General features: G+C 37.8%; 1 protein-coding gene across 1 annotated transcript; it reads left to right on the top strand.

Annotated features, from left to right (window-relative positions):
* Positions 1 to 398: 398 nt before the first annotated feature.
* Positions 399 to 1,826, top strand: LOC104418572 (hypothetical protein). Its single transcript, XM_010029953.3, has 2 exons — positions 399 to 1,058; positions 1,219 to 1,826. The coding sequence occupies exons 1-2, from the start codon at positions 560 to 562 to the stop codon at positions 1,299 to 1,301; spliced, it is 582 nt and encodes a 193-aa protein (XP_010028255.1). The 5' UTR covers positions 399 to 559; the 3' UTR covers positions 1,302 to 1,826.
* Positions 1,827 to 15,383: the final 13,557 nt, after the last annotated feature.

The following is a 15,383-nucleotide window of genomic DNA, read 5'->3' as shown; positions in this document are numbered from 1 at the left end:
AGCTAAACGAAATTATTGCAAAGTTATAGCTAAGGCATACCTTGTTGATCTAACCAGTATACTAGCTTAGCACTTAACAACTCCATCTACAAACTTTTTCACTATATTATCTCCAAGCTACTCTTCAAGTAGACGGACTGCAAATCTTTCTTTTTTCCAAATTTACCGATGCTAGCGTTTCTACTTTTGGTGTTTGTGTGTATTGGTATTTTTAGGGCGAACGAAAAGATAAATTTTTGATGGAGTGATTTTCAAGCAAGAAAGGACAGTGAGAGAACATGGAAAAAAAAGAAGGTGAAAGGCAAAAAGACATGTCATGATGACATGGACCAAGCCAATCAATAAATGCCATGCCCCACATTGACCCACCCCAGCTCGGTCCGATCGTCACCCCCCACCACCACTTTTTAAACCCGTCGCACAATGCGCATCTCCCATTTCAACAAGGGCCGTACCTAGGAGAGCCGCGCAAGCCATAGCGCTCTCCCCACCCCCCCGCGAGGTCCCCCGGCCTCCGCGCACCCCGGCTCGCGGGGCGGTGCTCGGGGCCCTCCCCGCCATGCGCCCTTCCCACGCACAGCCGCCGCCGCCGCCGCCGCACCTCCAAGAAAACCGCCAGCTATCCCGTCAAGAGCCGCAGGATGAACCCGAACCGGGACCCAACAAGGAGGTGCCCTTGCTCCGGTCGCTGGCATCGACGCCGTCGCTGCTGAGGAACCGGTCGTCTCTGTGCAAGCAGAAATCGTGGTCCCCAGATATGTTTCGGGAGGAGGCGTGGCTGCGGCGTAAGGGGAACTTCAGGAACCGCCAGAGCAAGAGCGTCACGGAGGAGGACCTCGACGAGCTCAAGGGATGCATAGAACTTGGGTTCGGGTTTGACTCGCCGGAGGTCGTGGACGGCCGCCTGTCGGACACCTTGCCAGCTCTGGGGTTCTACTACGCCGTGACGAGGCAGTGCGGCGGGAGCGTCCTGAGGTCAGCGGAGACGTCGACCTCAACTGCGTCGGACTGCGACAGCGCGTCTCCCATCGGCAGCCCCCATGCCATATGTGGACCCAGTAAGGAAAACCCTCTGCTCATCGCTTTGCTTCTTTTACTATTCACAGAATCATGAAGATGCTTGAATCGCTATAATGGTAAAAGAAAGGCGATTTTTTTTTTTTTTTTTCCGTCCTGGGTTGGTTTGGTTGATGGGGAATTACGAAAACATCTGTGCAGGCGATAATCCTGACGTGGTGAAGACGAGGTTGAGACAGTGGGCGCAGATAGTTGCTTGTTCGGTGCGGCAATCGTCTTCCTAAGCTACCATCATTAAATAACATCATCATCAATTATAGCTCGGGGTTAAACTGGAACTCAACCAGAGTCAAGAAGCAGCGAAAACCCATGTGCATCGACCCAACCTGTAATTCAGAATATTAATTCTCACACCGACCTTGCTTGCTCAGAAAATATTATGTTTAAAGTAGTGGGAGAAGCAAAGGTGATGACTTGTACCTGCTTGTTGCCTGTAGGGCTTTCCTTAAAGTGGGTAATGAACCTTGGTACTGATGTTTGTTTATTAGCTGTCGGCTTTGATGTTGCCTTTATAGATGGGCTGCTCGGCTTAGGAAGTTGTCGAAAGTTAGATGCCTCTAGTTGCTGAGCTGAGTAGAGTTTTCCTTGGATCTCTTTTCGGGTTTGTTTAGGAATCTGTGTCTATGCTTGATGCTCTCTCCTTTACATGTCTTTTGCAAAGGAGTGTAAAAAATAAAAGTGACTTGTCTCTTCTCCAAACCGACCTTTGTTTCTGAAATTTAGAAATGAAAGGAAATGTGAATCTCGAAGGATTATGAAAATGTTATGTCCGATTTCGCTTAATACTTGAGTATAATGGAATAGGTTATATAGAGTTTCACGATTTGAAAAGTCAGAATGTGTGAGCCGCAAAATTCATATGATGAAAGGTTATTTTGGTCATTACAAGAAGTAAGGATTGAGGTTCTCTAAAATTAATGATAAATGAACATTATAGGGCTACATGAAAAGGCTTAATTACTGATGGCCTTCATGAAATTCACTTCAAGATGTTCGAACCAAACCCTAATCTAACTACCCCCGTTCCCTCTCACGTCAACCTCAGCCACTGCCACCGCGCACGCACAATGCAACTTCGTCGTCGCTTGCCCAGTTTCTGTCACAACCCGGTTGCCGTCTCTGTCGCCCATGAGCTCTTCTCAACATCCACAAGCATCTCTCTCTCGGTCCCCTTTATCAACAAAGACGGAGGGCTCACGATGATTTCTGCCGCTGCGAGCAGGCCACGCCGGCTAAAAATCTACTTTAATATGGTAACTATAGTCTAGAAACAAGGATTGATTGTCTCCGCGTTGGTTTTGTTCCTTATTGAAATGAAGGACATCGGCAAACAATTGAAGCGCATCGTTTCCGAAGAAATGCATGCTCCCTCCATTTTCGGGGTTTTCCTCTATAGTATATGTGGCTGATTCCCTCACCCTCTCACTCGCGGCGCAAATCACTAGGTTTTTAGCCTCTTTTGGTTCTTAACCAAAAGTAGAGAGAGAGAGAGAGAGAGAGAGAGAGAGAGAGAAGACAATGCAACTCTCTGTTCTCTTCTTCGCTTAACATAAGCCTAACATAACAAAGATGACTTGTGATATTCAAGTTTGCTTGCTTATCAAATAAGTCTCGACATCAAGGGAACTCTATTCTTGTGATATTCTTTGTTTAATATAAATATAATTAGAAAATTGACGAACGTGTCCAAATTGAAATAGTGCCCATGAGTACATTGCAATAGACCTATAATGTGGCAAAGAAAGTTGCATGTGATTTTCTTTTCACTATATTTAAGGCTTGTTTGGTAACATTTGTATTTCTTTGTTTTTAAATAATAAAAAAGTTTGTTTGTGTATATCATTTAATTTTTATATACCCTGGAGTAGATTAGTGGCCAAGAAATAGATTTGAAATACAGAAAAGAAGTAAAAAAAAAAGAAGTCTATTTTTTTGTTCCATCAATTTAAGATGGAATCACACCATTATTGTTCCATCAGTATACATTTAAACGGGCGCTTTGACTTCCAATTCAAGTCCTGAAATAGAACAGCAATTCATCACACTACAGATCAAATACAAAGCTGAGAAGGGTCTCAAGAAGATCGCACCCTGAACGTGAGCATATATCCTAAGCACTTGCTCCACATGCCACCCGACCCTTGAACCATTCCCTTCAGAAACCTACGACTTCGAGACTCGAATGTGGGCAGAATGTACTATGAAGAGCATAGGCTACAACTCCCTGACATAATAAATTCTGATTTTTCGCCCAAACTCATCTTGTTTTTTTAGCAATTTTTGCTTTACCTGGCCCTCCAGTTGGCACTTGGTAGCTGTTTCTCTCTCCACTTTAATCAATTTCTTTTTTACGATTAGTGATAAATCTTATTCACATCGATGTTCACTATGCGATTCTCTCTCAGGTCTCTTCTCTTTATTCGCGCTTTGCCACCAAAGGAAGTTTCTTTAAAAACCCTCGTTCTCTTTCTCTCTCTTAACCTTGAAAATTCTCTCCAAGGAGAAGTCCTAGAAGTATTAAGCATGTCTAATCGATCCTTTTTTTTTTTTTTTTTTTGGGGGGGGGGGGATAAGTAATAGAGGAGCCACGTTAAATCTGAAATATAGTTGCAAAATAGACGGGGGTCAATGAAAAGAGAAACGGGGGCTTCAATAGCAATCCTCAAAAGTCCATTTGGCCCAAAGCATGGACAACCCTAGTCAAGCGCCTCATCCGAGGGAGAGACGACCATTGCTGCTTAGACCCGTCAACTTAAATAGTTGGGGTTCGAGATGGCCCTTTCATTCAGATATTTAACTTTGACTAATCTCGTGAATCCATAGTGCGAGAAAACTATTAGGTGCACTGAGAGCATACAACTCAGTACATGTGATCTGTTAGATTATGTGAACCCTCCAGGAGGCCTACATGATCCTACAGATCAAATCCACTAGGCGTACTGAATCGGGTGCCGGAGTGGCTAGCTCTTACGTTACTCGAAAGCCTTGCTTGGTTGATGAATAGAAATCCTAATACAAGATCATCATGTTTGGAAAGAAGTTCAAATCTGGAAATGGATTACTTGTGAATTTCAATTGCTTAGTAATTTGTGGAATTGAGTTACCTTGTAATGCCTAGTGTTGAGAGAGTAATTCCAATTCACTACCGACATAAAATTATGAAGGAAAAAGAAAAAAAATCAAGTCCACCGCCACCACCATGCAATCACCGTCGCCATTGTTGCCACCGAGGTCATCACAGGCTCCGTCGTCTTTTGCAAAATGAGTTCTGTACTCGGGTGCACGCTCACTCACTGAAACTTAAGCATATCAATGAGCAGAGCCGACCATGCGACATGGAGGTCGCCGGAGATTTTGAGTTAAAATTTTCAATCAACAGTTGAAATCAAGTCATGCATTAAATGATCGGCAAAACCCTCCATGTTTTGTCTAAGTCTTACTCATTCTTCTTCTTTTGTAAGTTAAATAAGGGATTTGACAGAAAATGAGTTTGCGATCATCAAAACCATTCTCTCCACAAATTGTGCCACTTATGGGGATGGGGTGGCAATTCATAACAAAGATGAACTTTGAACAAGTTCTAGATTTGTCGAGAAAAGTCCCACGCGACACGGCTGAGCTTATTTCAAAATGACACAAATCAAATAAAAGAAAAGCAAAAACACTTTGCAATTACAGAAAAATGAAACAGATTATCAATATAAGATTTGATGACACGAATTGTCGTCCGTAATTAGTGGATGAAAAAGTCAATTTGTTGTCGAGGATGTTTCGGGGAACAAGTACTTAAAGCCTTAAAGGTACCTTTCCACGGAAAATTGACTTGGGTTCAAATTCACCGTGGGAACTTGGAAAAAAATGAGTTTGGAGTGTCCAACGGTTCCATGTTGGTCAGGTCAGTCAACGGTCCAGTTGGCGAACTGTTGTGCAGAACGTTACAAGAAATTTTTGCATTAGAATACCATCTTCTCTACGAGGCTGTTCAATTTATAACTCAAGCTGCTCAATCGATGCATATCTACTCTCACACAAACATATCTTTCTTCGATGACCCCCAATATGATGGAATACCCAAGTAGTTCCCCATCTTTTCTATTTCTGGCATTCTCATTTCTGGAATACCCAAGTAGTTCCCCATCTTATTGTAATTTACAACCTAGTCAAATGCAAAACAATATTGGTGCAATACCTCAGCCACATTCTGACACTTGATGATAGTACCATCCAGGAAGAAAGTTGAATCATATGCAAATAGGAGATGTGATAATGTAGGGCAATTTGCATTCAATTTAATTTCTCTAATAGTACCGTAATTCATCATTTGAGAGAGCACATTAGCCACTATAATAATTAGGGGGATAACATGTCACCTTTGGGGGATGCCTCATGTCGGTTTGAAGTAAGACAAAAGTTCTCCATTGAATTTCATATTGTAGGAAACTATTGCAACACATTGCATAACCTAGTTTACCCATCTTCGACTAAAACCCGTCCTGATCATACATTTTTGAAGGAAGTCCCACTCTTTTTTATCATATGCTTTTTGCATATCCAACGTAAGAATAGCTTAGAATTTTCTTGTTCTTTGTCTAACTCTCAATTGATGAAGCACCTCTTGAACAATTAGGATATTGTCTTGAATTTATCTTCTACTAACAAAAAGCATTCTATTCTGCTACTATTAGGTTGGTTAACCATGGTTTCAACTAGTTTGCCATAACTTTCAAAATGATCTTATAAATGAAATTACATAAGCTAATAGCCCGATACTATTTAAGTTTTTCTGGCTACGGGGGCTTTGGGATGAGTGAAATTAATATTCTATTCCTCAATTGTAATCGATTTTGTCAACATTCTTAGGAATTGGTGGAAGATTTGCTCAAAGTTTCTAGGCCCAACCATTTGATAGTTTGGTGTTGTATTCCCAAGTCATCATCTTTAACTGCCCTTTGTCTCTCACCCATTCCCTATATAAATTCTTTATCATAGAGATCTTGTTTTGAATTCTTCTAAATGGTCGTAGCATGAAAAATCTTTGGATTCCTCTTGCCCCACTTTAACCAACTGATGCTTGATCTCATACCCTAGAACAACTCCTCTTGTCTCCACAAAAATTTAACTTCTCTATTTAGGTTTTGCACATTTTCTCTATCATTTTGCCCCTCTTTATTGTTTACAAAATTTTGAAGCTTGCCTTTCAGCCAAATAATTTTCTTGCACATTAGAGAATCTCTCCTTACTCGTAGCAACAAGCCTTTTAGATACAAGGTTCAACTTTTTCGGTTGATCAATATGTTGTGATTCAAGGGAAGTCTAGGCTTTCTTTACTACTTGAGCACAATCAACATCCTCCATCCAAAAAGCTTCATATGTAAATTGCTTCTTCCTAGGCATTGTTTTTTAACATACAAACAATATAATTGAGCCATGGTCTGATCTAATGGCTGGCAATACAAAGCTTTATGAATGAGAACTTATTGTCAAAAGCCGGTAAGGAAGTGTTGATTAAGGCAGTGGTGTAGCCACTACCTCAATATGCCAAGTCTATCTTTAGAATTCCAATGTCGATTTGTAAGGCCATTATGAGGAAAATAGCCACATTTTGGTGGAGGAATAGCAACAAAACAATTGGGGCACATTGGTGGAAATGGGAAATCCTAAAATTGAAAAAGAGCAAAGGGGGCCTTGGTTTTCGAGACCTACTAGCTTTCAACAAAGCTGTGTTAGGTAAACAAGTGTGGCAATTATGGTAGCATCATGAGATGCTTTGGAATCAAGTTATGAAAGCGCTTCACTTCCCAAGAGGCAACTTTTGGCAAGGAGGGAAGGGTTCACATGCATCGTGGGGACGACAAAGTCTGGTCATTGGAAGGGATATGATTTGTCCTTTTTTATAGGCTGTGGGTGGTGGTGAGAAAATTTCCATTAGAGAAGATAAGTGGCTGAAAAGAGGACTAATAGGTGGCCATGCAACGATAGGGGAGCCAATTAAAGTGGTTAGTTTGATAATACAAGGATTCTAAATGGGAATGAATCCTTGATAAACACTCTATTTAACTTTGAAACAATAAGAGAAATACTTGCTATATTTATTGGCCTTTCAAGCACAGAGTATATACTTGTTTGGGTCAATTTCAAGTCAACAAATTATAGAGTGGGTACCTCAACAATAGAGAATTAACATCACAAATCAACCTAGAAACGACCTCCTCTTCTTACCAGCCCAAGCGTGACTTAGGAAGATACATATGACACTCCAATAGTATCCCCAAAATCAAGTTTTTCTATGAAGTGCTTGCCAAGACACCTTGCCTACTATGGAAAATCTCTTCAAGAGAAAGATAGTACCTAAACTCATTTATGTAGTGTGCAAATGAAAAGTTGAGACAACTAAGTATGCACTACTACTTTGCCGATGGATGGCCTCAATTTGGTGAAATGCAACCCTAAACATCCAAGTAGATAGATTGAAATTATCTCAAATTGATGAATGGTTGGTTAAATTGAAAGAAAACCCAGGACTAACACCGGTTTTGAGCTTGTTATGACAACACTTTGGTCAATTTACAAAGCTTGAAGCAATCACATCTTTAGGAAGCACACACTAGATCTGAAGCTTACTATTAGTATAGCCATAACCATGTATGAGAATATGGTGAGGTGGATTGGCAATTCAAAGAAGAAAGCCAAACGAAGGGAAGACTCACCTCGAACATAGAAGCTGCTTGAATTGGGAACCCTAAAGATCAACATAGATGGCTCTTTCGCAGTTGATCTAGCAAGAGGAGCCATTGTGTGTGTTTGTTGCAATTCCCACGGTGAATTGATGGATGGTTTTGCTAAGGTAGTGGAGACGAACTAAGCTGGATAGGTTGAAGCAGTGGCCCTCGTTGAAACCTTGTAGTTTCTCTCTCCTCATTCAACTCTTACAATATGCGTGAAATTTGATTGTGAAGAAGTAGTGTGGGGTGTTCAATATATTCTTTAGTCCAAATAGTACTTTACTCTATGGCACATGCGCTACTATCCTGGTTTTCAAATCTCTCTTTGACCTATTGCAATAAAGACACAAATAAAGTAGCCATCTAGGTTGCTAAGGCCCAGAGCACTATTAGACTTCCTTTTAATGGGGTCTTGTACCCTCCCCCAACCCTTTTAGACTTAATTTTCTCTGAATCTCTTGATATGTACTCACTAAACTTTTTTAGGTGAATAGTAGCTATGTATTTTTGACAAAAGAAGAAGAAGAAGAAGAAGAAGAAGAGACAAATCGCTTCACTTATTCCTTCTCCCCCCCTAGCAACTTAGAATCCAATTCATTCTCATACAATAGGACATTTGCCTCTCAATCAGGACAAATCCATTGTGCTTGTCTTCTTTTCACCACCCTTCTCATGTTGTGCTTCGGTTCAATTGTTTATGTTATTAATAACACAAATGGGCTTGCATTGCTTGCATTTAAGGCTGAAATAACAAGTGACTCTATTAGATTGCTTAACTCATGAAATGACAAAAACAATATTTGTCGATGGAAGGGAGTTACATGCGGTTGTCAACACCATAGAGTCACAGTACTAGACTTCCATTCCTAAGGACTCTCAAGATCCATCTCACCTTACATTGGGAAACTCGGCTTCCTAAGAGAATTGAGACTCTAAAACAATAACTTCGGCCTTGAAATCCCTCCACAAATTGGCTAGCTACATCAACTCCAGTTCTTGGATTTATCAAATAATTTATTGACGAGAGAGATTTCCAGATATATATTGTTGAGAAAACATTTTCTAAGTGGTTTCGATGATTGACAAAATTTAGAGACTTTATTTCTGATAAAAAGTTTTTCAAGTGGAAAGTCTATTGGGATAGGATCATATGATTTCAATCAGAATCAAAGTTGTGGTTTATTCTTCCTTCACCATACGTTCTGTCAAACGGCTAAGAATGAGACAAACATTCTCATGTAATGGCTAGTGGTGATTGGTTGAACTTCCTGCCATACTTATAAAGAGTTTCAAAATGGAAGTTTTACTAATAACTTTCGGAGATTCACCTTTTCTAGAATTTTTTCTAGAGGTGAAACATCCTTTCCATTTGTAAACACTTGACTTTTTGGAAGCCCAAACTGTTGTATGAGCGGTAGAAAATATGGGTAGCCTTACCCTCGCTGGAGCAATAAGATATTCTCAACCAAATCTAGGGCCAACGGGTAGTTTGGCTAGATGATATTCTTAGAGATATGTCTAACAGTAAGTTTGGACTAGGAGGAATATAAGAGGAGATTTGGAAACTGAAGGGTTAGAATTCGTATTCACGAGATTTGAAACTTTTAATTCTAAGAGTTAGAAGAGTTTTTTTGTGATCTCATACATTTGTCTTTGTTGAGCAATATTGTGTAACCCTTGAGAGGTTGATAGTGTAAGGAGTTGTTCACATAAACTTGAGTACTTGTAACTTAGGATTTGTAACCTCTTATCAGTTCTTACTAGTGGATTCCAACCAATAGGCAATAGCATGGGAGAGTGGATGTAAGCTTGTAGAAGCCAAACCACTATAATCTTGACTATGCAATTCTCTATACTTACTATGGTAGAATTGTATACCAGTAAGAGCTGACCACCTCATCAGAAGTTGTCTTAGTGCAATATTTGTTTAAATTGTTTCATTTCTACCTAATCACCTATTCACCCCCACTAGGCGATAGTTATAACCATAACAATTGGTATCAAAGCTCAGTTACTCTTTACTGAAGTGTGTTATTACTTCTAAATTAATGATCTTTCAATGGCTAGTAATATTGCACCAGATTTGATGAAAGGTCAGAGTGACACAAGGCCTTTGTACTTCGATGGATTAGATTACAACATATGGAAAATAAGATGAAAGCATTCATTAAAAGGACCCATTGGAATGGGACATTGTTCTGAAGTGTGTAAAACCTGTACCTCCCTCTACTGAGGAAGAAGGTAAAAAGCCAAAAACCTCAGCTCTTTCTGATGCAGACGTCACTAAAAGAGAAGCATTAGATGCTAAAGTTATTTACTCTTTATATTGCGCTTTTCCTCCATTTGAATATAATTGAATCTCTTCATGTGAATTAGCAAAAGAAATTTAGGATAGATTGTAGGTAACTTATGAAAGAATTGATTGAGTCAAAGAGACGAAGATAAACATTCTTCTCCAACAATATGAAGCCTTCAAAATGAAACCTGAAGAATTCATAACTGACATGTTTAGTAGATTTACTAACATTATCAATAGATTAGCATATCAAGAGCAACTTGTATTAGATTCAATGAAAGTAAACAAAATTCTTCAAGGGCTATCAAAGGAGTGGAACAATATTAAGACATCCATGTGAAAGACTCAAAGAACATCACCTCTTTTTGTGAATGAACTCGTGGGAACACTTCAATCCTATGAAGAAGAACGTCTGAATGAGGAAGACACCAGAGGTAAGAAAGCAATTACTTTAAAATTTAATTTTGACCCTAATGATTCATATTCATACAAAGATGATGAGACAACAAGGAGAGTGCCCTTATGGTGAAAAAGCTTCAAAGAATGGCTAGAAAATAAAGGAAGTTTAAAGGAAATAAAATTTTCAAAATATTTGATGAAAAGAGAAGCTTCAACAACAAAGAGGAAAGCAAGGATGTGATCTGTTTTGAGTGCAAGAAGGGAGGACATATCAAGCCAAATTGACCTCTTCTAAAGAAAAGAAAGAACAAGTATGAGAAAACAAAGAAAGCATTAAAGGCCAAAACATGGAGTGACACTGAGTGTGAAGAAAGCGATGAAGAATATGTGAATATTTATCTCATGGCAAAATCTAATTCTGAAGAAAAATTTGAGGTAAGAGATTTTGATATTCCAGTTGAAGTATCTAATTATATAGAAGAATTACTTATTGATTACAAGACTGTGCTTAGAAAATTTTCAAAATTGAAGAAGAAAAACTCAAGATTGAGACAATGGGAATCTTTTCAAAAAGAAAAGATTGAGCGTCTTGAAAAGGATCTTCTTCAAACAAAAGAAAATCATGATTTTGTTTTAAAAGAAAACGATTTTTTGAAAAAGGAAATTTTAAATTTTACAAAAATATTTTCAATTGGCTTGAAAACTTTGGAACATATTTTGTCCATCCAAATCCCATACTACAACAAATCAAGACTTGGATTTAAAAACAAAATGATTTTAGAAAATGATTTTCCGACTCACAAAGAAGGGAAGAAGCAAAAACCTCCGAGAGTTTTCTATGAAAATCATTTTAGAATACAGTTTGTAAAACCTGTTGGTCAAGACCTTCTTAAAGGTTCAATTTGCAGCAGCCATGATCATTATGAAAATGATTGTTCCAAAGGTTGAAAGCCAATTCAGAGAAACTTTTCAAGCATGGTCGATCCTTCTAACTAGAGAGGACCTAGACAAATATGGGTACCAAAGAAAACTTAAATTTGTCTTAATCTTTGCAGGTACCCAAAAAGAGAGAGAGAGAGAGAGAGAGAAACAAAGGATACCTTGATAGTGGTTGCTCAAGACGTATGACTAGTGATCCAAGCAATTTTATTGAACTCTCAAGATTCAATGGTGAAAGTGTTTCCTTTGGAGGGAACAACAAAGGAAAGATCATCGGCAAATGAACAGTTGAGATTGGAAATATGACTATAAGAGGTGTATCTCTTGTCAAAGGTTTGAACTATAATCTCATCAGCATCAACCAGTTATGTGATGCTAGTTACAAAATCTACTTTCAAGAAAACAAATACTCAAGCATGAGTAAAGATCTACAGCAGTCGTTTACTAGAAGGAGATATGGAAATATCTATTTACTAGATACTACTGCTGATGACATTTAGTGTATGATCTCTATCAAGGATGAATCAGACCTCTGGCACAAGAAACTTAGACACATAAGCACCAAGCAAATATCGAAACTCTCCTAAAAGAAATTAGTATGAGAATTACCATAACTTAAGTTTGCAAATTTTGAAATTTGCTCAATTTGTGCCCTAGGTAAATAGGTAAGAAGTTCTTTCAAACCCATTAATTTCATCAGTATTAACAGAGCTTTGCAGCTTCTTCATATGGACATCTTCGAACCTATAAGAATGCAAAGTCTGGAGGTAAAATGTATTGATTGGTAATAGTTGATGATTATACAAGGTACATATGAATTTTCTTCCTTGCACATAAGCATGAAGCATATTCTCATTTTTCAAAGTTTGCAAAAAAGATTCAGAATGAAAAATGTTATTCCATTTCTTCCAATAGAACTAATCATGGGGGTGAGTTCAAAAGTCAAGTTTTTAGAACTTTTTATGAAGAAAGCTGTTTTGAGTATCAGTTTTTGACTCCCTATACACCTAAACAGAATGGTGCAGTAGAGAGGAAAAATAATTCATTGCAAGAAATGGCAAGAGATCTTCTTTCAGAAAGCAAAGTTACATCACACTATTGAGTTGAAGCTGTTTCAATAGCATGCTACATCATAAATCGAGTTTTCCTTAGACCCTATTTTGAAAAGACCCCTTATGAACTTTTCAAAGGTAGGAAACCAATCATTTCATATTTCAAAGTTTTTGAATGTAAATGTTTTATCTTAAGAATTGCTAATGACCGGCTTGGTAAGTTTGATAAAAGATAAGATGAAGGCATCTTTCTGGGATACTCAACTACAAGTAAGGCTTTCAAAGTCTTCAATAAAAGATCTCGCATGGTGGAGGAATCTATTAACGTAAAGTTTGATGAAAATATTCATCCGCAAGAAGATTCTGATCAAGTAGGGTCGTCATCTGACAAAATTCAAGCAAAAGAAGAAATTCAAAATTCAAAATTAGATGAATAGCCGTAGCAACAAGAAAGTTCTGATAGACACGACATTGGGAAGCATGCAACATTTGATGATAGATTCAATAGAAACTGGAAGCATAAGTCAAGTCATCCAAAGGATCTGATTATCAGAAACATTGATGGTAAAATTAGAATGAGATCTACACTAAAGGATGTTGTCAGTACTTTGGCACTTATTTTAGAGATTGAACCTCGAAGTACTAAAGAAGCCCTATTATATGAAAACTGGATCCAAGTGACGATGGACAAACTTCAACAATTCCAGATAAATGAAGTATGGAAATTAGTTCCTAGACCAAAAGATCATCCCGTTATAGGAACAAAATGGGTTTACAGGAACAATCTTAATGATTAAGGAAAAGTCACGAGCAATAAAGTAAGACTAGTTGTCAAAGGCTACTCACAAGAAGAATGAATCAACTACGATGAAACTTATGTGCCAGTAGCAAAATTAGAAGCGATTGGACTCTTGCTTACGCATTTTCATGATTTCAGACTTTTTTTAGATGGATGTGAAGAGTGCTTTCTTGAATGGATTTATTAAGGAGAAAGTGTTCATAGAACAGCCTCTACGCTTTGAAGAACCATAAAAGCCAAATCACGTCTACCAGCTAAAGAAAGCCCTATACGGTTTGAAACAAGCCCCTTGTGCTTAATATGAAAGATTAACAACTTTCCTCATTCATAATGATTTTGAGAAAGGTAATGTTAATACTACTTTATTCATTCAGAGAGAAGGTAAGGAAATTCTATTGGTGCAAATTTATGTCGATAACATTATTTTTGGATCTCCTAATAAAAATCTCTACAAGAATTTTGTTAAATTGATGCAGGATAAATTGGAGATGAGTATAATGGGAAAATTAAATTTTTTTCCTTGGATTGCAAATCAAGCAGATAGGAGAAAGAACCTTTATTTTCTAAGAAAAATATGCCAAAGAGCTTGCGAAGAAATTTCACATGGAAAATTTGAAGAAAATGGAAACCCCTATGTCTTCATCTTCAAATCTCAACAAAGATGAAAATGGAAAGAAAGTTGATCAGAAGCTATACTAGAGCATGGTTGGCTCTTTGTTTTATCTCATCGCTTCAAGACCTGATATCCTTTTTAGTATATTTATGTCTGCAAGATTTCAATAAGATCCTAAAGAGTCTCATCTTTTTGCAGTAAAAATGATTATCAAGTATGTTAATACTTACCCATTTCTAGGACTTTGGTATCCTAAGAGATTATAATTTGTGTTATCTGGGTATTTTGATGCTAATTTTGCAGGAAGTAAGATTGACAAAAAAAAGTACATCTAGAACTTGTCACTTGTTGTACAACATGCTCGTGCCTTGGCTCTCCAAAAAGCAATCAACGGTAGCCTTATCAACTGCCGAAGCTGAGTATGTTGTTTTAGGAGTTTTGCACCCAAATTCCCTAAATGAAGTAGCAATTGAAGGACTATGGAGTAGTGGACTCAAATACAACAATCAAATGCGATAATATAAGTGCCATCAACCTAACGAAAAATCCAATCTTACACTCCCAGACCAAGCACATAGAAATCAAGCATCATTTCATATGTGACCACGTCAATAATGGTGAAGTAAACATTCAGTTTGTTGATTCTCAAAATCAGTTAGCTAACATTTTTACAAAATCTCTTGACAAAAAGGCTTTTGATTTTATTCGCATTAAACTTGTCATTATTAATCCATTTGCTTCAAGTATCTAAAGACATGGTACATCAAAAAATGTCGATCAGATCAACTATTGCAATTTCAAAGTTTTTTGCGATAAGAGTATTTTTGGAAGCATATCAAGTATATTTTTTTTCCTGAATTAAATTTATCTATTTGTTTCAGAAATTATTTCTCTTACTATTTCCAAAAACCGTTTTACATTTTTTACCCAATTTTCCCTCAAAATTTGAATCTTTCTTATAAACCCTTTCAATCACATTGGTTCATATTCCATAAAAAGTAAAAACTTCTTCTTTCTTCTTTGTCTTTCTCCTTTCTCCCAAACACTCCTTTTGCAAAACCCTTCCCGTATCTTCTTCTCTCTCGCAAAAAGTTCAAAACTTTTCTTCACTTTCGAAACCATGGCCCCAAAAATTGCTCCTAAAACAAAGCCCAAACCTCCTAGTTCAAGAAGATCATATCGCATTGTGAGATTACAGTCTAGAGTTCACGAAAGCCCTGAGTTCTTTGATCTATCTAACTCTTCAGATAGTGTTGAAGGTACGGTTGACAGAGAAACTTTTTTTGAGTATTTGTAGTTAAAATCAACTGTCACTACTCTTAAGGTGTTAGGGAATATTGAGGACATTATTTCATAGTTTTTGGCTAAACATGGTTTTGAGAGCAAAGAGGCTTTGGAGTTGATGTTCGTTAATCTTATTAGAAGTATGCCCCCCACTAGTGCTTGTGATTCAAGTGCTGTTAAATCTCGAAAATGGAAGGAGAAA

Source organism: Eucalyptus grandis, chromosome 9, assembly GCF_016545825.1.
Source record: "Eucalyptus grandis isolate ANBG69807.140 chromosome 9, ASM1654582v1, whole genome shotgun sequence".
Lineage (NCBI taxonomy): Eukaryota > Viridiplantae > Streptophyta > Magnoliopsida > Myrtales > Myrtaceae > Eucalyptus > Eucalyptus grandis.
The sequence above is the reverse complement of the archived record's forward strand: the minus strand, read 5'-3'. Positions and strand labels throughout refer to the sequence as shown.

What these genes read in the sequence shown, in the direction of transcription:
- LOC104418572 (XM_010029953.3), top strand. Translation starts at nt 560, where the DNA reads ATGCGCCCTTCCCACGCACAGCCGCCGCCGCCGCCGCCGCACCTCCAA. An exon ending in CCATGCCATATGTGGACCCA is followed by an intron (nt 1,059 to 1,218) that starts GTAAGGAAAACC and finishes ACATCTGTGCAG; the next exon opens with GCGATAATCCTGACGTGGTG.